The sequence below is a fragment of the Maylandia zebra genome, linkage group LG4, assembly GCF_041146795.1.
Source record: "Maylandia zebra isolate NMK-2024a linkage group LG4, Mzebra_GT3a, whole genome shotgun sequence".
In the NCBI taxonomy this organism is placed as follows: Eukaryota; Metazoa; Chordata; class Actinopteri; order Cichliformes; family Cichlidae; genus Maylandia; species Maylandia zebra.
The window spans coordinates 7,359,545-7,385,487 of record NC_135170.1 but is presented as its reverse complement, the minus strand read 5'-3'; the positions used below and the strand labels follow the sequence as shown (position 1 = coordinate 7,385,487).

Here is a 25,943-nt window from a genome sequence, read left to right as displayed (position 1 = left end):
TCAGATCTGGCGTTTGGAATTATTTTGGTTTTTTCATGTGATGTATGACCCTGAAGGTAAGCGCGTCATGGACTAAAGTAAAACAGTATGTTGGATGTGCCACGCAATGCTCAATTACATGGGTGGGAACTAGTGTGTTAGCGCAGTTAGCTCGTTAACGTGTTGGCCGTCTAGCCCCATGCACGGGGCGATCAGGGGTAGCTCGTTAACGGAGATTTGTCGTGTTGTGGCGTTAACGTCATTTCAACGAGATTAACCTGAAAGCACTAGTGGGAACACAACGAATATGACTGCACATTTACATCATCCTAGTGCAAAAACAACAAGCATGCATGCTACAAACTTTAGCCGAGTCATTTAGACAGCCGTTAGCACATGAGTCTCCTTATGGGGACCTGATATGTTTAATATGCTGCTGAGAATATAGCCCAGAAGAAGCATGTAGTATAGCTTTTATTTTGGAAAGAGCCATTTCTCTGTAATAAACTCTCTTTTCCAAAGATGCATGATTCCTCAATCAGATACAGGGCTCGCAATATCCCTAGCCCGACGTCCAGGGGCTAGTGATTTTTCCAGTCGAGCTACCAAAATCTATCTCTGCCCTGCCCGTCGGGCTATTGTAGGAAGGAAAAATATATGTCAATGCTTTTGCATTCTTTTGGAAATGTAGCTGGGTAATTGTCATTGGCATCGGTGAGCCACTGTCAATATGTGACATATTGAAATCGCGTTTGAATTTGGGCTTGTTTTTTTGCTTTCACTTTGCAATCGCTCAGACAGCACTGATTGGTGAGTGATGATAATTTGCGCACCAATTCCTCTGACATCGTCTTATTAATCGTTAACTTACTACGCAAACATGACAAGTGAAATCTCCCGCAGCAAGCTTAAACATGTGAGAGGTTGATCGCGCAGAGAATCGCTGAGCTTATGTGAGTGCGTGTGTAAAAGCATCAGGATATATATTTCAGTTCTGCTGAGCCAAATAAGACAGGTCAGAGTGAAGAAGTGACAGCCAAAGAAAAGCTTACCACAAAACGGAAAAGTTATGACAAATCAGACTATAAGGCAAAAAGAAAGTGCAGCTTTATGGTTTCATGGACAAAATAATTTCTGTGGCTGTGATATGATGAGCTATATAACCAGGGCTGCACATAAGTGGTCCGCAGGTACGCATTCGCTGTCAAAATAAAAAACACGCACAAGAGTTAGGGTTAAATTTAAAAACTGTACTTTTGAGTTAAAATATATATTTATAATTTTAATAAATGACAAATTAAAAAGGCATGAACATTTTTTTGTATCGAAAAAATATCGAACCGTGACACCAAAGTATCGAACTGAACCGAACCGTGAATTTTGTGTATCGTTGCACCTAGGGCTGCCACAAACGATTATTTTGATAGTCGACTAGTCACCGATTATTTTTGCGATTAGTCGACTAATCAGATCATCATCCGTTGGACGTAAAACTACAGCTTATTGCACCAGCAGCATCTGCTCTTATATAACTATCATTAGCTTACAGCTTTAAGTGTTTAAGGTCTGTGCTAACTAAAAATAAAGAAAAGATGATAGTTTATTAAAGTTTAATGAAATTTGCAGATTGTTTCTGTGAAGTTTAATAAACTCCTTGCTATCTAAAATATAACAGGACACTGGAGTATATTCTGGAGCATCTCACACTTCTGATAATCAGTTGTCTGCTTGACGTTTATTCAGCTGTGTAAAAACTATAACTTTAATCTCAGACAAACTGATTTACTCAGGAACAAATAAAATACTAAAAAAAAGCCAAACAGTAACATTTTAAGTTATCTAAGTGACTCATATATATATTTAACCTGAGTAGCGAAAGACGGTGGTGGGTTTGAAAACGATTTGCGGGGAGTCCGGTGTTCTCACGGTGCTAGTGAGCCTAGCCCCCGGCTCGCTAACGAGCTAGTGGGTAACAGATGTCTCCGAAAACGTCGGAGCGCTTTTGAAAATATGTGGTGTCCTGATAAACTGAGCAGATATTTGAGGTTTACACAGCTACATTCTCGCCTGAAAATATGTTAAACGTTTATTTTGTGACCCAGAAAGAATAATAAGAGTAACATTAAAACTAACTAGCTGCCGCCATTGTTGGAAACTGCGCTGGGCCGCGCTATGAATTCTGGGACACAGCTGCTTCTTCTTCTTCGGGGTTTAACGGTAGCTGACATCCTTGTACATGCAATGCTGCCATCTTCTGTTTCAGTCCGGTATTACACTCTTAAATCCTGCCACTTATTCCTGCGTCTTTTGTGATCTTACAAAGCTTCAAACTACACGTCGACTATTAAATCAGTCGTCGACGATTTTGATAGTCGACGTAATCGTGACTAGTCGACAAATCGTGGCAGCCCTAGTTGCACCCCTAATATATATATGTATGTATATTAAATATATATATATATATATATATATACTAGGGCTGCCACAAACGATTATTTTGATAGTCGACTAGTCACCGATTATTTATGCGATTAGTCGACTAATCAGATCATCATCCACTGGACGTAAAACTACAGCTTATTGCACCAGCAGCATCTGCTCTTATATAACTATCATTAGCTTACAGCTTTAAGCTTTTAAGGTGCTAACTAAAAATAAAGACAAGATGATAGTTTATTCAATTTTAATGAAATTTGCAGATTGTTTTGGTAAAGTTTAATAAACTCCTTGCTATCTAAAATATAACAGGACACCGGAGTATATTCTCCAGCATCTCACACTTCTGATAATCAGCTGTCTGCTTGATGTTTATTCAGCTGTGTAAAAACTATAACTTTAATCTCAGCCAAACCGATTTACTCAGGAACAAATAAAATACTAAAAAAAAAAAAAAGCCAAACAACAACATTTTTAATTTATCTAAGTGACTTATATATATTTAACCTGAGTCGCGAAAGACGGCGGTGGGTTTGAAAACAATTTGCCGGGAGTCCGGTGTTCTCACGGCGCTAGTGACCTAGCCCCCGGCTAGCTATCGAGCTAGTGGGTAACAGACGTCTCCGAAAACGTCGGAGCGCTTTTGAAAATATGTGGTGTCCTGATAAACTGAGCCGATATTTGAGGTTTACACAGCTACATTCTCGCCTGAAAATATGTTAAACGTTTATTTTGTGACCCAGAAAGAATAATAAGAGTAATATTAAAACTAACTAGCTACCGGCATTGTTGGAAACTAAGCTGGGCCGCGCTATGAATTCTGGGACACAGCTGCTTCTTCTTCTTCTTCGGGGTTTAACGGCAGCTGGCATCCGTGTACATGCAGTGCTGCCATCTTCTGTTTCAGTCCGTTATTACACTCTTAAATCCTGCTATTATTCCTGCGTCTTTTGCGATCTTACAAAGCTTCAAACGACACGTCGACTATTAAATCAGTCGTCGACGATTTTGATAGTCGACGTAATCGTGACTAGTCGACAAATCGTGGCAGCCCTAATATACACACACACACACACACACGGTACTATTCTTAGTTAGCGTATTGTCTGTCTTGTTAATGTTTGTTTATAATGGAGAAGTGTAACAAAAAATAATTTCCCCCAGGGATCAATAAAGTATTCTGATTCTAAAAATAAAGTGTTTTGCAAGTATCTTTATGATGTGTTATTGAACCTATATTATAGTCAGTCCTCTTTTTAGAAGTCTTTTTTTGGTTTACTTTACTGTGATTTTGTATTTGTTACGATCTCTGAAGGAGGCATTTTTTGATGGAAAGACTTTTTTACCAGATAAAAAAAGGAGAAACATAACGATCACTTTTCCCAAGCCGATTGCAGCTTCTACCTGCTGATAAGAATAACGTTTCATCACTCACGAATATCTGTTTGACATATTATAATAAAAATCCAACTGTGTTCTTGACATTATTTGAATTTGAGCAAACTTAATGTCTCAGGCGGATCAGGAACGTTCAGAGCTGATATTGTTTCCGCGGGGAGGTTTTAGGTTGAAGCGCCGTCTCTGGTGCTTCGTCGGTGAGGTTTGTGAAAGTTGCTGAGCTGAGGACCGTAAAAGCAGTTACGGGGCGTTCTTAGTGACAGCTTCTCGCCAGTGTTGGTGGGAGCTCAGAGCCTGTTAGAATGAGAGCTGTGTGCTTTTCAGCGGTTCGAGACCAACTCAGTTTCTCTTTCATTTAGCTTGGACTGGTTTGTAAACATGGAGCAGCCAGCCAGTGTCAACTCAGATCCTCTTCAGCGACTTGACGGTACCGGTGAGTGTGTCAGCGGCGGACTCGTGTAACTATCAGCATTATTGCTCCGTGAGTCCCTAACGTTTGCTTTATCCTCTCATTTATAGGTCGTTGCGTACAAATCCGTAACTGGATTGGATTTTGGTGAGTGTCCCGATATTTTCAACAGATCACCAATAAGAAAGATCCCTCTTATTTCATCTAAATACATGTTGTGTCGTATCTATAGTAAAAGACGTTGTTCGCTCGTAAGTACTTCTTATGCGAATAAAAAGTGCTGACTGTGAAAGTGAAGTCCACAGCTTCGTCATCTCTCATTTCTCCCTAAACTTTAATGGGATGTGATAAGAACCTATAGATACACGTCATTGCTATGTTTATTCACACGCAGAAATGAGGAAATGTAGTGATGGGACGTTCTGTATCGAGGCTTCGGAGCGTGTGTCGAGTAATGGAGGGGGCGTTTCCGCGAAGCGCGTATCGAGGCTTGCTTCATTTATGGGAGGAGCTGAAAATGATGACGTCCGAAGCCTCGCTGCCCGGCTGTACCACGTGACTGGTTCATGAAGCGGTTCGAACTTTGCCGCAAATAATCATTTTCCATACTGCCAGCATAAATATACACAGTATACTGCCATCACTACACTATAGGTGTTTTACACACTCCTTTTGTTGTTGACATTTACAGGCTGTGTGCAAAATGCCACACTCTTCAAATTCATGCCAGCTATTATTTTTACGTCCAGTAGGTGTCCTGCTAGAGCAAATGAAGCTTCATGAAGCTTCGCGTTGGGGTGAACCAATTGGATGAAAAGCTCCAGTGCTTCATGGGGCTTCATCTGCCCATCACTAGGGAAATGTTTTTAGGTCTTATTTGTAGTCTTCCTCTCACCATTAATCGGATCTTCCAGCTGTGGGCCCCGCCCCTTTTATGTATTTAGTAAAGTAAGTAAGTAAAATTTTATTTATATAGCACATTTCTAGATAGAGATCACAAAGTGCTTTACAAGATATAACAGATTAAAAAGACAAAATACAAACAAAGTTAGCAAAAGGCAGTTTTAAAAAGATGTGTTTTTAGCTGTTTTTTAAAAGTAATCAATGAATCAGCGGATCGTAAGTCCTGAGGAAGGGAATTCCACAGTCTGGCGGCCACAGTAGCAAAAGCTCTATCACCCCTAGTTTTCAGTCTCGTATACTGAATGACAAGTAGGCCCTGACTACTCGACCTCAGAGACCTACTAGGGGCATAGGGCTGTAAAAGTTCAATGATATATGGTGGTGCTTGTTGTTGAAGAGCCTTGAAAGTTAAAACCAAAATCTTAAACTGGACTCTAAATTCAACAGGAAGCCAATGTAACTGCATGAGCAACGGTGTTATATGTGAAAATTTAGAAGCTTTCGTCAAAAGTCTTGCTGCAGCATTCTGAACGATCTGCAGACGCTCCAAAGAACCTTTATTTAAACAAGTAAACAGGGAATTGCAATAGTCCAGTCGTGAAGAGATAAAAGCATGAATAACAATCTCCAGTTCGGTATAGGATATAATAGAGCTCAATTTAGAAATATTTCTTAAATGATAAAAGCAAGACCGAACAAGAGATTTAACATGACTATCTAACGTAAGAGCAGGATCAAGGATAATCCCTAAGTTCCTGACAGATGGTTTTACAAACGTTGAAAGAGGACCAAGAGCATTTATTATACTGGGTATATGTCTATCTGGGGCACATAAGAGGACTTCGGTTTTACTTTCATTTAGTTGGAGGAAGTTTTCAGCCATCCAGCCTTTAATGGTTTCCAAGCACACATTTAAAAGCCGCAGCTTAGAAGCCTCTTCCGGTTTAAAAGATATATAGAGTTGGATATCGTCCGCATAACAATGGTAACAAATATCCTCAAAAGGGCTCAAAATGTGCTGAAGAGGGAGTAAATAAACTAAAAACAGTAATGGCCCTAGCACAGAGCCTTGTGGCACACCAAAAGACAGGGACGCAGAAGATGATCTATACTTAGAAACTGCCACAGAAGAATATCGGGACCAGTAGAGTAAAAGACATTTTTAAATAATGATGCAGGTAAAAAATCAAGAGAGCAAGAGGATAATTTTGTTGCACTAACTATTTTTCCCAGCTCTGGTAGTGAAACAGGTGAAAAACCTTCTAAAACAACAGGCCGAGCTGGCGTGGGAACAGACAGCGCAGACGCTGAAAAAGACAGGTTTTTCCTTATGTTGCTAATTTTTTCTAAAAAGAAAGCAAGAAAAGTTTCACAATCTTCAACAGAAGAAATAATAGCAGCAGGTGGAGCAGGAGTAATAATATTAGTAATAGTATCAAATAAAACTTTAGGATTACCTCTGCTCCTTGCAACCAACTGAGAAAAGTAAGCAGCCCTCGCAACTCTAATAGCATTGTTAAAGGAGGCTAAAAGATCCTTTAAATAGAGGAGATGAACATTTAAGTGAGTTTTCCTCCATAACCGCTCGGCTTTACGACAATTACGTTTTATAAGACGAATGTTGTCATTTAACCAGGGTACAGACTTGGAAACAGGCACAGGTCTCATTTTAATCGGACAGATTTCATCTAAGATCGAGAGACAATGATAATTGAATAGATCTATAGAAAAATCAACATCGTTTTGTGGGGATAATGTTAAATTAAAAACATCAGAGAACTTCTGTGCTGTGGAGGAGTCTAAAGTGCGGGAAATAACTGTCCGATGAACAGGAGACATAGGCTCATAAAAAGACATATTAAAAAAGACACAATAATGGTCAGAAATAAAAATGTCCTTAGAACAGATATAATCAATATTCAGACCCAAAGAAAAAACAAGGTCCAGTGTATGGCCTTTGTTATGTGTGGGGCCAGATACATGTTGGATAAAATGAAAAGAGTCCATGATACTGGTAAAACTCCTAGCAAAGCGGTCGGACTCATCATCAATATGTATATTAAAATCTCCCACAAGAAGCAATTTAGACAACCTCATAGTAGAGGACAGAAAATCACTAAACTCGGCTAAAAACGAGTTGTTTGGGCCAGGAGGGCGATAGACCAACGCACAGTAAAAAGGATCCTTCTTTCCAATTTTGATGAGCTGCAGTTCAAAAGACAGAAAGTGTCCAACTTTCACTGAACGGCAGTTAAAACGGCTCCGATATGCCACCGCGAGGCCTCCTCCACGACCAGATCCTCGAGGCTGGCTAATGACAGAGAAGCCATTTGGGCACATTTCAATAGTAGACGAATAATCCGACCCCCGTTGCCAGGTCTCAGTCAAGAACAGGAAGTCCAGATTTTTAGAAACAATAAAATCGTTAAGCACAAACGATTTATTCGTCAAAGATCGGGCATTAAAGAGCGCCATAGACAGCGGGGTGAAAACATTGTTGTTGGAAGAAGCTAGAGTTTCTCGAATTAAAGGGCGTAAATTCTCGGGATCAGACCCTTCACGTTCATATATTCCACTCACCGAGGGGATGAAAAGCCAGTCGGCAGGAGAGTCTGGATGAACCCTTCTGAGATAACACGGCCTTGGAAAGCCGGGCCCCCTATATCCAAGTAGGGCCTTGGGAGACAGATTCCTCTCCATATAGCTGTCATGTGCGTAGGCAACGGAAAACGCCCGACATCGCTTTCCAATTCGTCCCCGCCGCCAGAGGAGCCTAAGCTTCACCTGGATGCCCGATCTCTTTCCTCTTCTTCTCCGTAGTCTACGGGGAACGCTGAAAGCGCTGGCCGAAGATCCAGTCACAGGCAGAGGGTGGAAGGTACCAAAGGAGTGCGGAGAAAAGTGTGGAGAATGGAAAGTCCCACAAAAGGAAGGAGAAAAAACATCTTTGGCCGTCATTGACGAACGGATGGATAACAGCGTCAGACGATCGTAGACCAAGGCAGCCAGTACATCATTAAAACAGTTAAAAAACAGCAGAGTAGAAAGAAAAAACACGACAATAGAGCGAGACCAACTACACCCGGCAGCGGCGAAGCCAAACACAGGCGCCATCATGCCGGAAGTCAGTATTTAGCTCCTCCAGCAAGCCTTCCTAAGACCACATGCACTTCAGGAATTGCTTCAAGGTGGCACATTAAGATTGGCTATTCACTGTGTGTGCAGTCAGGTCTTTATGTGGAAAAACGACAGACTTGAGTCGGCACTGGGAAAGCAAAGATGATAATCAGGACTGAGCAGGAGAATAATCAGTAGCCTCTCTTGTACATTCGAGTCTTTGCTTCAGATCTATCACTGTATCTGAAGCACAGTTTCATATGTCACGTCTCTTACTCACCTACTCACGGCTCAAGGTTCACGAGAGCAACGCAGATATAAATAAAGGTCTCAAGCATGTACGACAGAAAGGGAGCAAAGGGAAAATGGAGACAGAAAGGCAGAGGAAAGGCCAGGGACCGAGTACTCGTGCTCCGCTTCGTACTCATTGCAGAGACCTGAGTTCCGTTGTGTTTTGCATTTGCTGCATGTCTCTCCCTCGGTCTGTCTCTTTACGTTATTGCCATTCAACCATCACCTTGTAGTAAAAACAAAAAGCCACAAATAAGTCACAAAAGAAAAGTTGTCATTGAATTCTGTCACACTGATAATTCACATTAGTAAGTAAACTGAAGCACAGATGGAAAGCCCAAGGTGGCATAGCAGGTAGTGAAATGAAAAGGCACTTTAGCTGCTACTGGAAAACAAGCAAAGAACAAAGGAGGGAGGGAAAAATACACAAAGCTATAAGAAGATGAAAGCTAGAAAATAATGAGGAAGCAAACTGGAAGGATGGACAGGAAAAAGGTGGAAGGCAGGTTGGAAAAGGAAGACTTTGAAGAAGCTTGAAAGAACAAAGGTTAACGACATGAAAAGCACAAAGACTGTGAAAAGGTCTTTGTTGAAAAAGTTTTAATATTATTTTAAAAAATGTATCCTTAAATGAATTCAAAAAACTAAACTATGAGTAGCTGATAAATGCTTGGTAATGCAAAAGTTTTGAAAGTGCACGGTACTGAGTGCACGATATTTTGGGGGGTTTTATGTTGAGAGAAATTTTGCAGCCGCTGATTAAGTTGTTATTTTTTGATGCATCTCCGTATCTTGTTTTTATCTTTCCACATCTATACAGGCTCCTCGGTTTGTGCAACAACTTTGCTTATGTGGTGATGCTGAGCGCCGCACATGACATTCTCGAGAAACAAGAGTCACGAAATGAAACGGCGTCTGTAAGAGAACAAATGTGTATTTAAATATGCACTGCTCAAATAAATGAAAGGAATACTTGATCACTGGATTCTGGCACAAAGTCTTCAGAGATGTTGATCTGTCCAATCAGGAAACAGAAACTGTTGTGAATGCATTTCACCTGCTTAGGTGCAAATGAAAGATGCATAAGGTGCACTGGAGGAGTAACAACAACTATTTCTATGTCACTGCTCATTGTAAGAGAAGGTACCTGCAGTCTATTTAGAGTGCACAGCTCTAACCCTGCAGCAGGACTGTCATGTGATGAGGAGCGCTGCCAGAGCTCATATACTCATCATGTTCCAGGCAGAGGATGTCTTTAGTTTCCTCTGATTCCATTTCCATCGTTACATCTTATTTTTCCACAATAAACTGCATGATGTACTTTACCAGTTCATATTCTCAAGTTAAAAATCTCATTCATTGAGATCTGATGTGTGACTCAAGTGTTCCCTTTATTTTTTGAGCAGTGTAGTTTGGCAGTGGTCACGTTTCAAAGTCGTTCTATGTTTAGGGTTAAGTGAACTTCTCAGCTGTATATTTCTATTATTGTTTCCCAGACTTCAGCCTCACTGCACGTGGACTTCCAAGTTGGGAACAGTAGCAACAGTAGCATCTATGACTGCAACCCTGTCTCTACTGCGGTAAATAAAGGTTCACTGCACTGATGCAGTAAAACATTTGTTCTGGGTGTTTAGTGTCGAGACAAATGTTATAAACTTTTGACTGGTTCACAGTTTGTGCTCTCGTTTAGAAGCGGTGACTTCCTTTTAAATGTTTATTTTAAAAAAGACAAACGTCACATGATTGATGAGGTACTGAAACTAGTATAACACTTAACCAAAGAAGGATAACAGCAGGAAAGCTTCCTACACTAATAAGGCTAATGTGTACATATTAACAGAAGTATATTCAATCAATAAATACAGTCCAATATCTGGTATAATAACAGATATACTGTAGATTGTATCTTAGATAGTAAGTTAGGAAACATGTTCATGTTTGTAGTCAACAGTATTTAGCAGATCATAAATATTTCAGGTTCCTGGAGGTTATGAAAAACTCATAAAATGTTATTATCATTATAGAGACATTACTGAGCACATACATTTATGTATTATATAATTTAGTTGTCATGGCCATTACATTATGGTGGACCAGCCAAACACCATCACTGTAGTAGCACGCTCCACATAAATAATGCGTTCTGTTTGTTGGTACATTTGAAAGTGTGGAAAAGAAAAAGGTCTAACATGTGTTCTCAGTTTAATCCACAAAACCCAATGTTACAGGAAAAATGATTCTATGTTTCTTTACCTTCTTTTAAATGTACAAAGATGCCCTTTGCCTATGGTTAGATTAGTTTAGAATTATCCTTTTAGACTTTCCCAGCAAAGACATATTGTTTTGGGACATATTGTTTTAGATTGTTTTATCTCTCACAGCTCTCTCCCAGCTCTCTGCTGACGAGACTAGTACCACATATGGAGTTGTTTATTTTATCTGTTTATTATTTTCTTATCCTGTTCTCACTGTCTCTGTGCTCTGTGCCTATAAAAAATGCCAAGCCACTGTGCATGGTGTGAGTTGTTCTCAGCAGCTCACCCGTGTACACGTTTAGCAAAGAAAGTAACTTTGTCTCATTGTGTCTTTATTTCTCCTGGGTTTTTTACAGAGTTTTCTCCTAACACCCAAAAATAAAAGCTGAGTTTTATTTCTGGTTGTTTCCCAGCTTCATTAAAACTATTGACAGATGTATGAGGCAGCAGTGGTGAGGTGTGTGGTAGGAGTGACGGATGGGTTTAAGCTGGGGGTGGCATCCGCACTCTTTACTGTGAGCCCCTTTTGATTGTGATTGTGATGTTCATGCAGGAGTCTCTGTGGACGATGATGTTTGCAGATGACGTTATGATATGTAGTGAGAGCAGGTGGAACAGAGTGTGGACAGGTGGAGGTAAGCGTGGGAGAGATGAGGACTGAACATCAGTCAGAGAGAGAGAGAAGGTGAACATGCAAGCAGTAGAAATGGAGAAGGTAGATAAGTTTAAATACCTGTAATCAGTCATCCAAAGTAATGTGCAGTGCACAACAGAGAGGAGTGGAGACGATTGTAAAGGGTGGTTTGTGACAGAAGAATTAGAGGAGGAATTAGGAATGTAGTAAAAGCTGTGATGATGTATGGTGTGATAACAGTGGGCACTGGCAAAAGGTAGAGCTGAAGCTTTTCATTAGGAGTGACCAGGATGGGCATGATTAGAAATTAGTATATCAGAGCGTTTGAACGTGTACAGAGGACAGAAACTGAAAATGCAGGACAAAAGATGTTAGATATGGAGCAGCCAGGCAGGAGGACAAGAGGAAGACCTCAGAGGAGATTGATGGATGGTAGTGAAGGAGGGCATAAGGATGGATGGTGTGGCAGAAACTACAAGCTGTATCATTTGTGTCCACAGATGTTCAGTTGTTACATTTTTCTTGGCAGGCTGTGCTGTTAGCTGACATCCTACCAACACTCTTCATCAAACTGTTCGCTCCCTTTGTGATCCACAAAATGCCTTATGGGTAATTATTACTTTGATTGCTGTTCTTTGTTTCCACTTGCTGTGTTTTTACAGTAACTAACAATCATCACTCACATTATTGGTACGATCTGATTTCACTGCACTGATAATAAACAAATAGTTGTTTCTTTGACAAACTTGCAAATGACAAAAACTGTGACGTCCTTCCTGTTTTACAGTAGTGTGCTTGTATCAGGTGTCAGGATTTTAGCCCCACTGGCAACATGAGGTTTGAGTTTGGTTTAAAAAAGGAGACAGGAGAAGAAAACAACAAGAACTTTGTTTTATTTGCATATTATTTCCACTCAATCCCACCTTTGGCGCTCTTTTTGTACTGCTGCTGAGCTGCTGTGATGTCTTTTGGCAATAATGATCTCCATTTGTTTTCGTCTGGCTTTAATGTTTTCATGTATATAAGATGTTAAATTTATGAATGAGAGCTTAGCAGTGACCAAACATATGAAATTGGAGCAATAAACAAACCTACTTGGTTAATGGCTGTGCCTGGTTTCAGTGGCCCCGGCTGACTAATCAGAGCTGAAAAAGAAAAGAAAAATTGGACTTTATATGTTTTGTGTGTGATATAGTCAGGAAGTCAGTTGTTAACAGACTGAGTTCTTCTTGCTGTCTGCATAAAAACATCGCTGTCATGGTGCTTTCCAGCTTTCCTGGTTAATTCCTGTTCTTTTATCCCAGCATTCGAGTGTTGTTCTGTGCCATCATGGCAGCAACGAGTTTCCTCCTGGTGTCCTTCTCCTCAGCTGTGTGGATGAGTATTCTCGGTAAAGCAACCTGTTAATAATTCAGATCAGATCTTTTATCATTAAGGGTGTCTGATATGGCTCTGATGAGCTTTTAGAAGGTGGATTAGATAAAACTTTGAGTTATTTTCTTCGGTTTAATTTCTTCTTATCTACTGTGAGCATCTGTGGTTGTTCCACAGAAGCTTGATAGAGCTTTACTGCTGCTATAAATAATCATTTATCGTACCAGTTCACGCTTCTATCAAATACACTCCTCCAGACACCAAACGTACCAGCCCCAAACTAAATGCTGCCACCTTGAAAGCAGTAGTGATACTGGCACCACAGATCTACTGGTAGAACTGGATACCAGATGCAAAGATGGCCCCTGCTTGCTAGAAATGTCCTGATAGGCTCTAAAGGGCTTGTGCAGCAAAATACCATTAGCAGTGGATGGAAATTGTTTCTTTTTTTTAATAGACAGCACTATTTCAGACATTACTGTTAGAATCAAGCAGACCTCTATGTGAATAAAATAAGTCAGTAAAGAGCAACTAAATTCGATTCAGTTCACCAGTAACTAAAATGTAACCATTGTGACTGCCCACAAAGGTCCTGTAAATGAGCTCTTTTTATTGAAGTTTGTTCTTCAAACAAAAGAATAAATTCTTCCTCTTTGCTCTCTCTGATCACATTCTCTGTGGCTGTGTTTGCAGGAGTGATCTTTGCCAGTATCAGCTCAGGACTGGGAGAGTTGTCCTTCCTCTCTCTAACAGTATATTTCAGCAGGTAAACACTCTTCACTCATTCTTTTTGCCAATTTTGAATTCAGTTGCTGCTCTCTTATTAAAGATTCAAACAGAGCTTGTCCAGATGACAGAACTTGGGTTGATGCCCAAAGTGTAGGGTAAAGTTTGTGAACAAGGCAGAGTTTACACAGTCGAATTCTTTGAATTCCTGCATAAAGACAAAATTTTATTTGTATTTTATTTGCTGTGTGGAATCCCGTTTCTGCCAGGACTGAAGTAAGAATAGCTTGAAACCAGAATCATTCAATGGAAATTACTTTTTGTTACACTTGCTTAGTAAAAATTGTGAAAAGATAAAAAATTATAAATAAAATAATAATTCATTAAATTGATATAACAAAGTCCAAGTGAATTAACTGCTATGGAAAAAGAAAAATTGAAAAAAACAAACAAAACAAAACTAATTCTATGTGTCAGAATTAAATGAACAATACCAAGTGTGCAGTATTAATGGAGGTTTGCAGAAAGTAATTTTACAGTAGTTTAAATGTAAGTTGAGAGTAAGGAGCTTTGGTTGTTTTATAAAAACAAAAGTTTAGAGGGGTTGGGATTGTTGACAGTTCTAACTAAAAACTGAAATAAAATACAGATGATAACAAGAAAAGCAAAGTGAGTTTATTTTTCATACATTTTACACAAATTTCCATTCATCATTTTCTCCCTGATGCCACCCATTTGTTTCTGGAGCGTCATAGTGTTTTATGGAGCCAGACTCAAGCAGAGGTTGGAGTGCTGTCTCCATGAGCTGTGCACACAGACACACCTGCTCATTAATAAGTTACACACTAATAAAAAACACCACCAGAATTCCCAGACTTCTTGGACAGTCTGCACCACAGAGTTATATGATCTTGGTAAAAATGGTAAATGGCCTGTATTTGCGTAGCGCTTTACTTAGTCCTGATGGACCCCAAAGCGCTTCACACTACATTCAGTCATCTGCCCATTCACACACACATTCACACACTGGTGATGGCAAGCTGCATTGTAGCCACAGCTGCCCTGGGGCCCACTGATTGCCTCTGTAAGATAATTCCTTCTTCAAAAGACATCAGCAGCATAAATCAGCTGGCATCAGTGACCAGCTGTGCTGATGCCTAGCAGAGAACAGATGGACTGCTACAGGTTTGCAAAAAGAAAAGTTATGAAGGAGTTATCAATCTGATATTCTTGATATCAGACATTTTCCACTGAGTTACGTAGTTTGGGTGCTTGACTTTAAATGTCAGTTTCCACGATGACAGAGCTTTTTCACAGTAACTCCAAGTTCCCTTCTAACAGTAATCCTGCTTACAGCTTAGACTCACAGCAGATAAAGTCCCGGTCAGAAATGAGTTTAAGAAGCTGTGAATGGTCTTCCAACCGTGTTTTTATTTTTACTCTGGAACATTAACGGTGGTTTTCTGTCTGCTCCAGGAGTGTACTGGAAGGCTGGGGCTCAGGCACTGGTGCTGCTGGTCTTATTGGAGCCCTCCTTTACTCAGTCCTCATCCAAGCTGGCCTTTCACCACGGGTTACACTGCTTATCATGCTGGTCGTCCCATTCACTATGGTGGTAAGGTAAGTGTGCAGGGACAAGGATTCTCTGTATTTTTGTGTTGTGACTCATCGCTCACTCAGATAGTTAGTTTGTGCTTTGTTATTTGTGGACATATTATCTTATTTTGTTTTTAGCATTTTTGGATGGGAGTTGCTTAAAGTGAATCAGTGGCACCAAACTTGGCAGGGGATTAAGACATTCTTTAACTATGGTCTTGTGGCTTAGGCAGGTAGGCTGTTTTTAAGTTGTCATAGCATGTACACCGTGTGTGCATCTAATATGTCAGTGGTGATGGATGCTAATGACATCCTCACGAGGTGAGTGTTTTGTGCTGTGACCTTTAGTGCTGTGGGAAATATGGCTACTGGATCACTTGTGAGTGTTGTTGGCCAGGTGATGGCAATAACACTGAGGGGTGCTGAGCCATCCTTGATGTGATCATTGTGTGGCCATAGCTCTCCATTTTGTGGTTGGTCACTAGTATGCTTTCTTTACTGAACCTTGTGGATTAACCCTTTAGAGCCGATCGGAGCGGACACGCTCTGTTTTGCGTAACTATTTTTAAATCCCAGTAGCTCTGCAACCACGTAAGCTAGCGCAAATTTTTTTTTTGCATATGAAATCGGAGGAGTTGTACTTACATCTTATGCCATCAGATTGTCCTAGGTCACGGTTTCCTTCCACATAAAGCTTTGCAAAAACTGCATAAAAAGCGCTTGCAGGAACAAAAACATGATATTCCAGAAACACGCTTTGCCGATCCGATCAGCTGTTCATAACACTTCCTAGTTGGAATAGACGTCAGCGCGAACTTTTGCATTTCCGCCATTACCGGCCCGAAACCGGAAGTGACTTCATTTTCGCGGAAATGTAGTCTTTTTTACCATCAGGGCCTCAGGGCATATACTGGTCTTTTTAAAAGTTATCTTTGACTTTATGACTTTCTGTGTCGTTTCTGGGATGCTGAGGACTCATATTGCACTGCTGGAAATAGTTTATTTTGATGCATATGCTGCTTTTTTGCAAATTTGCACTATAATATTTATTTTCGTTTTTCCTGCAGTATATAAAAATTGGTGTATTTCAAAAATAAAACTATGAAGACACTCAAAATAAATTTCCTGTGGTGGGAAACTATTTTGTGCAACTTTTTTGTATTTACAGTTTTGAGGGATAAGCCTCTTAAATTTCTCTAACTACAAATATATGTTAAAAAAGCAAAAACGATTTTCAATTTTTTTGTAGTTTATTGCACTTTTTTGCAATTTATGTAATTACTATGCACTTAATGAATACATATTATTAAAATCTGGGCTATAATGGTTGTATTGATGTATAGCAACTTGAAATGCTCCCAAAAATGGCTCCACAGCATGTAAAAATATACTATAAGCTCTGGCGGACTTGGTTCTATGGTAGGTCTTAAAGGGTTAAAGTAACTTGTGGTATAAGGCCATTTGAATGTGACCATTTGTGTGGTGGAAACAACAGATCACTTGATTGTGGGTATTTGTTGCTACTTTTGGTTTTGTGTTGTAGCAGGTCAAGTAATCATTTTGAGTTTGTGACTGTCGTGCTCCTTTGTGTTGGTCACATGTTACTTCCTGTGTGTTCAGTGTGGCAACTTCAAATCCTCATGCAGGGGCATCCATGCTTAAAGATGCCTACTATAATGTGAACACTGTGCTTCTGTTAGCTTTTACTTTTATTTCAGGTTTGTGGTTCAAGGACCTGAAGGCTTCAGGGGGGCTTTTAATAAATGTAGGGGTCCTAGAGGAACCCTTTTGAGGGAGGAGGTGTTATGTCCCTCTGCAGCCCCTAATCTCCTCAGTGTGTTCACCTAGTCAGGTGCTGATAAAGGCATATCTGAGGCAGGCTTTTTAGCCAGCCATTTTAGCCGACCTGCTATGCATTTTAGGATTAAAACCTCTTCTCACCCACAATCTGGTATTCATCTCCTTTTTTATGTTGCGGCTTTTGAGCTGGGTCGTAACAGAGACTTAACAAGGGTCCAATTTTGAATTAAGCTTCTGTAGGTCTAAGGTGTAGGTAGCCCAATGCTTTCATCTGTGGAGGTGAAGTGGTGGCCAAATAGTCACTTTAATTGAGTTCAGTTGACTCCAGTTCACTTCAGTCAAATGAGACATTGACAGGATGTAGTTTGTATTTCCTGTTGAGACTTTTTCCCTGTAAACTGCGTATAAATGAAGCTGAAACTTACAAAATGATTTGTCGTCTTCTTCCTCCCAACAATTTTACCAGCTATTTCCTCCTGCTGGTTTGTCCACCTTCATTACCTCAGTGGAGGACCAAGGACACTGAGTATGCAGCTTTGGTCTCTGAGGACAGACAGCAACTTCTGGACAGTTCAGACGAGGAGGAGCCTGAGAGCTCCACCACAGGTAAATGTCACATTAGAAGGGTGTAGCATGAAATCAGCAATAAACTGAAATTTAAATAAAGTTCAGCAACCAAATCCTGTAAAGACAAACTCTGTTTCATTGTTTGATATATCTACTAACTGAACACGAACACATGAGTTCCTGTAAGTGTTTGAGTCCTCCATGACACCAGTTTTGTTTTTCCGTAAGAATACATGAATTTTAACATTTTAAGCAATAATTTGCACAAAAAGGCAGATGCAACAAATATGATGAAGATATAAAATCATTTACATTTGAAGTTTGTCCACAGACACTCACGTTTTCTTACAATGATGACTTTACACTGTTGCCCAATAGACACGCCTGAAAGATCCCAGAGCGTTGCTTTGCTGTTATCTAATCAGATGGTCATCAACACATGTCAGTTTCTGTTTGACATGGTGAGAGGAAACGCACTATTCTACATCTTTATTGAAATTGATAAAAGGAGGTCATGACTTAGGGGAAGATGTGAGTCGCTCAGATGGAAAACAGTGAAAAGGTATTTAAAGCACAACAGTAGTTTATATTTACCTCAGCTAAGAAGGTAGAAGTAATGTTATTAATCTGTCAGTCAGCAGGTTTATAGCCCAAATTTTAAAATTGCAAAACGGGGCTAATTTTATATTTTTATTGTTTAAAGTATAAACAACAGACTTCTTAAAAGTTCTCTTCCTTTTTTGAATGTGTGCTGGTAGTCCATAGGAGCTATGAGTTTGGCAGGTATGTGTTGTGGCTGCCTATTGTCACTAAGTGAAGTGTCTCGAAAGAGCCAATAATGTGGGCTACGGTGGATTATGTTTGGCCTTCAGTTGGTTCTTTAGCTCAGCCTCTGTTTCACAGAAGAGTCATAAGAGACTCTGGTGAAGTGGGGAAGTGAAACTTCCTCAAAACTGTCTGCTGCAGTATTGTTCATGTTTTTCTCGTGTACTTTTTGGTCTTTGATTTTTCTTAATGCCTCTGTCTTCAAGGTGAACATGCTGTTTCCTTTTTAACCAATCAGCATTTGACCTACACAAAGGCTGTATCCCAATTCAGGGTCTGCAGCCTTAACGATCCACAAGGGCCGCGTACTCAAGGAAGACTAAGGCCGGAAGTGCGAGGCTTGTGAAATGGGACGGTCTAGTCTCCGTGGCACTGCCCAGGTTGCCTAGCAACCATGACACTAACAGCTGGAAACGTTTCATACAGCATTATTTGACAGAAATGAAGGAGAAAATCTTTTGTTTGTTTGTTTGTTTGTTTGTTTGTTTGTTTGTTTGTTTGTTTGTTTGTTTGTTTGTTTGTTTGTTTGTTTGTTTGTTTGTACATGAGCTTTGATTTGATGAGTATCTGAGGCTGAGACCACAGGACTGTGAAATCATGATTATTGGGCTTCACTTCTGTACTGAACAGTCATTTTAAGATTAGCTCGTAAATAACAATTAGCTAATGTTGTTCATGAGACTAAAGTCATCTTACTTTGGTAATGTAAATATAATATGGACAATATTAAAGTCATTATTTCAATCATTATTAGTTATTAAAGCAGTGAAAGAATTCTGTTTCAAATACTGAGCTTCAGTAAAGATTCAAGCTGCATTTATTTGTATTTGCTGTCACCTTAAATCTTCACTCAAAGACAGGTTTCTTTGACACTGTATATATAACTGTGTTATATATAAGAGACAAATATTGTTGTTTTAATATGTTGGTATTACTCAATTTGTCTCAGTGTTTACTTTAACCTCCTAGGACCTGGCGTCCACATATGTGGACATCACATTTTGGGTTATTTAGACCAAAATACTAAATTTTGCTCTACAAGGGCCTGATATCCACTTACGAGGACATTATACTGCTACTGTTCTATCAAAATTTTAAACAAATATCCTCATATGTAGCTCTTATTTTTCTTAAAAACAAAAATAAGATAAAAAAAAAATCTGGTAATTCTTTGTTTTTCATTCATCGGGCCTCAATACGCCCAAATATCAAAGAGAAATTAAAAATGCATGTCATGGAAAAGTTCGGGTCTTAGGAGGTTAAATATCCATAAAATCATCACATTCTCTGTAGGATTAAGGTCAGCTATTGAACGGCGTATATTTTAAAGTAAAGGCTTTAAAACCGAGCAGCCTTTGAATTGGGACAGCCTTCGTCGCGTCACTGTGACGTAATCGGCCTTAAAAGCGGCCTTTAAGGCTGCAGACCCTGAATTGGGATACAGCCACAGTGTGACTGCATTGGCAGAGGTGTAGCGCACATGTGCATGCAGGTTACCTGAGTTTTTGCATATATCAAATGACACATCTGCAGTGGCATCAAACATTAGTTTCACTTGCAGAAAGTCGTCTGTGCACAGCTTCATCCTGACTCTCACTGCCTCCATTTAAACTATGCATGTTCCTCTCTTCCTCACTTACTGTATGGTGGTTCTTAACAAGTAAATAAAAAACGTTTGTTTTCATAATATTTCAGAATAAGAGCCCAGTTAAGAAATTAAGTGTTTCTATCCAGTGAAGCACCAAAGTGCTTTTAATTTGAAATGGTTACAGGAAAACCTGAGGTCAAGTCAAATGGCTTTATTGTTATTTCAACCATGTTCAGTGCTATAGTACACAGTGAAGCGAGACAGCGTCCCTCCAGTATCATGGTCAATGACATATATGACATGACATATAAAAGACAATCAACACAGGACTACATATTTTAATTCAATTCAATTTTATTTATTTGAATTGAATTGATTTGGCGCTTTATATAATCACAACAAAAGTCACCTCAAGGTGCTTCAACATACATACATACAGTGCAAGTGTGCAAAAACTGCAAAAAACATTGCAGCACCAGACAGAACAGAACGATACAGACACAACAGTGCAACAGAAATGTGCATCAATGACAGTTGGTTGTGCATGTTTGTGTATATGAGATTGTGCAGATAAGTGTGTGTGTCAGTCCAGTCACTGAGTGGTCAGTAGTCTGACGTTTGGGGGAAGAAACTTTCGCGGTCTGGCAGTGAGGGCCTGAATGCTCCGGTACGTCTGTGCCAGAAGGCCAAATTGTAGCCGGAGTAAAATACGAGCGCTCACAGGCTCTGCAGTAGCTGTCTCAGTTTCTGACCACCCTTTGGAACACAAATTTGCGTGCTAAGCTAAACGGATCACATGTTCCTCTCTGTTCTTACTCATGTGACTGATACTGATACTCAGTGTATTGGCAGTTGCTTCCTATTGCTGCTCAACAGTTTGTATATGTTACCTTACAGTGGCCTCAGTGAGAGGCTGCTATGTGTATACGTATCATTTAGTACCCAGAAATGAAATGTTTCAATGATTTGTAATTTCTGACCACGTTATCACAGCTTTCTTTTTGCAAACTGTTTGTTAACACTTAACAAAGACAGAGAACATGAGGCTGCTGACTTCATCTCCTGCTGTGGAACTTCACAGTTTATGTGAATGAATTGTCGTTTTAAAGTTCTGCTGCTTATTGGGAAATAATGTTCTCTTCCTCTTGAATGTAGCAGAGGACCAACCCACTGGGCCTCTCAGTTTCAGAGAGAGACTGTTTGTTATCAGAGTAAGTACACAGTTTACTTGTTTGATCTGAAACTGTTCAGCCAAACTGTTACTGAACTTGATTTCTGTGAGCAGGGCTTGTGGAGGTTTGTGCTTCCACTGGGAGTGGTCTACTTAACCGAGTATTTCATCAACCAGGGTTTGGTGAGTCCTCTGATGCCCTCTAGCAGCACACTCAGCTCACTGCATGCTGTTAGTGAAACTTGGCTCTGATTTTGTGTGATGTTGTGAGAATATTGAACCAGGAATATTTTTTCCCTCTCTGTAAGATGGAACTCCTGTTCTTCCACAATATTTTCCTGACCCATGCAGCTCAGTATCGCTGGTCAGTGATCCATTACAGAGAGTATTCAGTATGAATGACTTCATGCAGATTGTTTGGGGTGTGCAGCTATACTTGTCTCTTGTTTGCATCCTCAGGTATCAGACTCTGTACCAGCTTGGTGTACTGCTCTCTCGATCCTCTCTGCACTGTGTGAAGATCAGGAGAGTGTGGATTCTCAGTGTTCTGCAGGTGAGAAATGAGAATAAAATACAAATCAGCACCAGAAGGATGTCTGGGTTAAGCTAGGCTCCCTTTTTTTGGTAGAGGAGCTTAACCTGCAACTTTATTCTGACTGGCTACTCATTACAAACAATAGATTTGAACATCAGTATTTTTTGCTGCTTGTGTGTACGTAGTGCATATAAAATGTTGTGCACAAATCCATAATTGGTCCATTAGGCAGTAGGTGAAGCTGCATTAGTGCATAGAAGTGTTAGGAGCAGCCAATAACAAAACGGCGCAGCAGCTGTCCTCAAAAAATTACGACCACACAATGATCCTCATCTAGTAATATTTACAAGGAAACGTTCATACTATTTACACAGTGACCCTGTGTAAATTTCCAGGTGAAACAGAGAAAGTGCTGATGATGTTGTATAAGAGAGAAGCCTGCACCTCTAAGGCAAGAAATTTGGAGAAAATCTGACTGTAGAAAAAGAAAGAAGCCAGGAGAGGTGTGGCTTTGCAGAGTGTCTCAACAACTGTTTAGGACAAAGTGACACTCAGGCTGAAATAATAGGAGAGCTGAATAAATGATTATTTTCCATCATACATTGCATAGTTTATGGTTTGTTTTCAGGTGACTGAATAATTTGTGTTGCTTTGTGATGCAGATAACTATAGTACATGCATATGGGGTTGTTAAATGTGTGTGAATGTATACTTTACAGACACTGCTGTGTTTCTCAGAGCTGCTTCTCTCTCCTCTCCACAGACGCTGAACGCTGTGTTTCTTCTGTTTGCTGTACGTTACCTGTTCCTGCCCACTGTTTGGTTGGTGTTCGCTTTTATCCTCTATGAGGGTCTGCTGGGTGGAGCAGCATATGTCAACACCTTCCACTTCATCAGCAAGGAGGTAAAGGACAGCTTCAGAGAACCATTCATATAGTTTAGACTCTGGAGTATTCTAGACAGTTCTGACTTTAGGAATCTGGATAATTCCATATTTTCTGTTCTTCGACCTCTGTGCAAAGCTGCATTTTATTTTTTATCCATTCACGGATACATACACACTCTGCAAATGTCACAATGATTATTTTAGGAGATCAGTACAGAAGCAGCTGTGCACTGTTGAGCTGTTTTTACTCCACAGTAAGCATGCATCTACCTCAGAGTGTCTTCTCTTTTCTCCTACAGACTGAAGACAGACACAGGGAGTTCTCCATGGCTGCTGCCAGCATTGGAGACAGCCTGGGCATAACTGTGGCTGGACTCATATCTCTTCCTGTCCACACTTACTTCTGTTCATTATAACCAAGCCCACACACTGACCAGCACGATGAGTAAGCAAAACGTGGGTGCGTTCGATTTTTAAATCCGAACTGGGTTAGAGACAAAAAGCAGACATTACATAAAAATGTCAATATAAAGTCTTTGACTCCACATCCTGTACTTGCTGCATATTTATAGATAACAGCAAGTGAACTATATAGAAAGTCCAGAGTCCACAAAAGTGTTTTTTACCTTCAGCCAGAGATCAAATAATATCAATAACATCCTACCTACGATCACAGAAGGTAAACCTGAAACACAGATCAGTGAAACCGATAGGCCAGAAAATATTGTCTTGTTTTGATGACCAGTTTCTTTGTGGTTTTCCTTCATGAAAAACCTTCCAGTGAACCACTGGAAGGTTTTTCATGAAGGAACAGCTTTTGTTCTGTGAACCACAGAACAAAAGCTTTCAATGTGAAACAAGATCGGGATATATTTCAATTTGACATAATGAATAAAAAATATATAAATGCAATACATTTTAAAGTCACAGAAGAGGAGATGTCATTTCAGCAAGTTTACTGTGTTTTAATTGTGGTAACTAAAGAGTCCTCTTTAAGTATAAAGTATCTCTGAGCTGTGACCAGGCAGCTAGTATCGTGTAGGAAATCCCTCCACACCAACCTTCAACGCTAAGATTTACCTTAAAATCTAAACTGTTATTTTACTGACCTTCATTTTAACATTAACTCCTCAAACTGAACTCTGGGTTCAGAAACAGTTCTATGAATGACTACTCAGCTAGGATGTGCCATTACTATTTTCAAACTATTTTAAAAGTCAGAGAGCTCAGTCATTGAATGCTGCAATTAAATTTTTGGGAGGTGAAATTATAAAACTATTGCTTTCAGGGGGCAAATAAAGCTCAGTAGGTAGAGTGGTTGCCCCATGATCGGAAGGTTGGGGGTTTGAATCTACTGAACAGCTACCCTGAGCAAGGTACTGCTCCCTGGGCACTAGATTGGTGGCTGCCCACTGCTTCACTGAGTGAATGGGTTAAATGAGAGGAATTTTCCCACGGTGATCAATAAAGTATACATTATTATTATTATTTGAAGAAACTGTGAGTAAATATAATGCTGAAGCCTGACGGCTCTCACTAAGTGCCTTCTATAATAAGTAGTTCTATAGTTAAGAGTTTAATTCATGTTAATAAATAGCAGAGATTACTTTCGTATTTCAGTTGTAGTCAAACGTTTGCAAACACTCATCGTAGAAATGAATCTGAAATTTGGGATTTTCATTATTTTTTTGACATGACTATAGGTGACTTCAATCTTACTGAAAGATTGTGGACTATGCTTAAAATCCAGGTTGGTACCAGGAAACCAAGAGAAGAATAATGGTCAAATATAACGTCAGAATCATGCCTGATTGAGGTGGAAATTTTTCCAAATTAACTTCAACCATGTGCATCCAATTCTCATTTTCAAAGTCTTTTGTTTTTGCAGATGCTGTAAAATCATTCCTCTCTGGGAAGAAAACAATTCAAAGAAATGATTAAAGTCCAAAATTACCATGACATTCATGTCCATGATGAGTGTATGTAACAAAGCGAGCAAAAATGTGAGTGTATGTAACAAAGCGAGCAAAAATGTGAGTGTATGTAACAAAGCGAGCAAAAATGTGAGTGTATGTAACAAAGCGAGCAAAAATGTGAGTGTATGTAACAAAGCGAGCAAAAATGCCTTCTATTATAGTTTTTAATACCAGGAGATCATTCGGAGCTTTAAAATGCCACTTGTTTCAGATTTGTACAAAAACAATGTCACACACAGATTTGTTTTTGTGATGTTTATCGTGTGCAACTTGACATCATTTTGCTTAGCTGTGGCTTGTCTGATTCTAATGAAAGACTGCTTGTTAAACTGTGGCACAGTTAGTCACTGCAGGTGGAGCACAGAACACCTGGGAATGGCTGAGATGTGAAACAAAGTTGATTTTAATATTTTTGTTGTAAAATAAAGAAAATAGAGGTTGCTCATGCCGTCATGCTGACATGTATTTTACTAAAATTCTTGGAAGCACTTTTGTTATTTTTTTGTAACATTGTGGGCTGTTGAATTTGTTTTCTTTTCTTGGAATGCAGTTTATGTCCTTAAATACTTGATTCATGTGTCCTGTTTTCTCCTGAACACTCAAACGCAGACCAACGGTCCTACTGACATTCTAATGACCACATAAAGCTAATGCTAATGCTTAACTGGAAGAACCTTGTTACAACATAATATTGTTTTTTAATCTTCTGCTTGCTTCAAATCAAATTTTACAGGAAATCAGAGATGAGGTTCACTTTGACTTTGTTAGCTTGCCAGTTAGCTACAAACATGTGGTTGTCCTTTCTTGCGCAGAGAGCCGTGACATTTCTAATTGTACCGATTTTTTTCTTTGATATAAAGTGTATGTGTCATAAACTGGAATGTGTCGTGCTTTATTACTTATAGTGATGTAAGATAACATAGGTTGGTCTTTAACTGGGGTGTTTCGTGAACCATTTATTAACCTAATATTTAATTCAAAATTATTTAGGGAAAAAAGTAAGGTTGCTATAGTCAGCAATCTGCAGTATTTTCTCTGCTGTCCACTTTGTGCCTAATATATCAGACAAATGCTTGTAGAGTGGAGAATTTATACTGTGGTATCCCAAAGCTATAGGTGATGTTTCTAAGCCAAAATGAATTAAAATGTATAAATATAGGTTACTGTTCCATAACACACATTTTTCTTGTTAAACTTCTACTTGAACTACATTACATTTCATAGTGGAGCACAGAACATGACACAAAAACTTTAATTCTTTATAATTAAATTAAAAGGGTATATTCTACCTTCGTTACAAGTCAAATATTTCAGTAGTTCAATATTTTCTTGATTTTAATGATAATGGTTTATAGCTGGTGGTAATCAGAAATCCTGAATCAAAATATTAGAATATCTCTTTTCCAGTTTCAGACAGCAGCAAGAGGGGATCGGACAGCCGAGGCCTGCCTTTGACCTCGGCTCAGTCCACCCTGAA

At 39.5% G+C, this 25,943-nt stretch overlaps 1 protein-coding gene across 2 annotated transcripts; it reads left to right on the top strand.

Annotated features, from left to right (window-relative positions):
* Positions 1-3,982: 3,982 nt before the first annotated feature.
* Positions 3,983-25,341, top strand: cln3 (CLN3 lysosomal/endosomal transmembrane protein, battenin). Of its 2 annotated transcripts, none has more exons than XM_014409839.3 (15): positions 3,983-4,246; positions 4,333-4,369; positions 9,354-9,450; positions 10,030-10,113; positions 11,952-12,031; positions 12,727-12,812; positions 13,490-13,562; positions 14,999-15,142; positions 17,385-17,524; positions 21,057-21,109; positions 21,184-21,252; positions 21,378-21,433; positions 21,529-21,622; positions 22,368-22,508; positions 22,790-25,341. In XM_014409839.3, the coding sequence occupies exons 1-15, from the start codon at positions 4,192-4,194 to the stop codon at positions 22,904-22,906; spliced, it is 1,326 nt and encodes a 441-aa protein (XP_014265325.2). In that variant the 5' UTR covers positions 3,983-4,191; the 3' UTR covers positions 22,907-25,341. The 2 variants fall into 2 exon arrangements, with proteins under 2 accessions (XP_014265325.2, XP_014265324.2); XM_014409838.3 differs by having other exon boundaries at positions 21,054-21,109.
* The last annotated feature ends 602 nt before the right edge of the window (positions 25,342-25,943 follow it).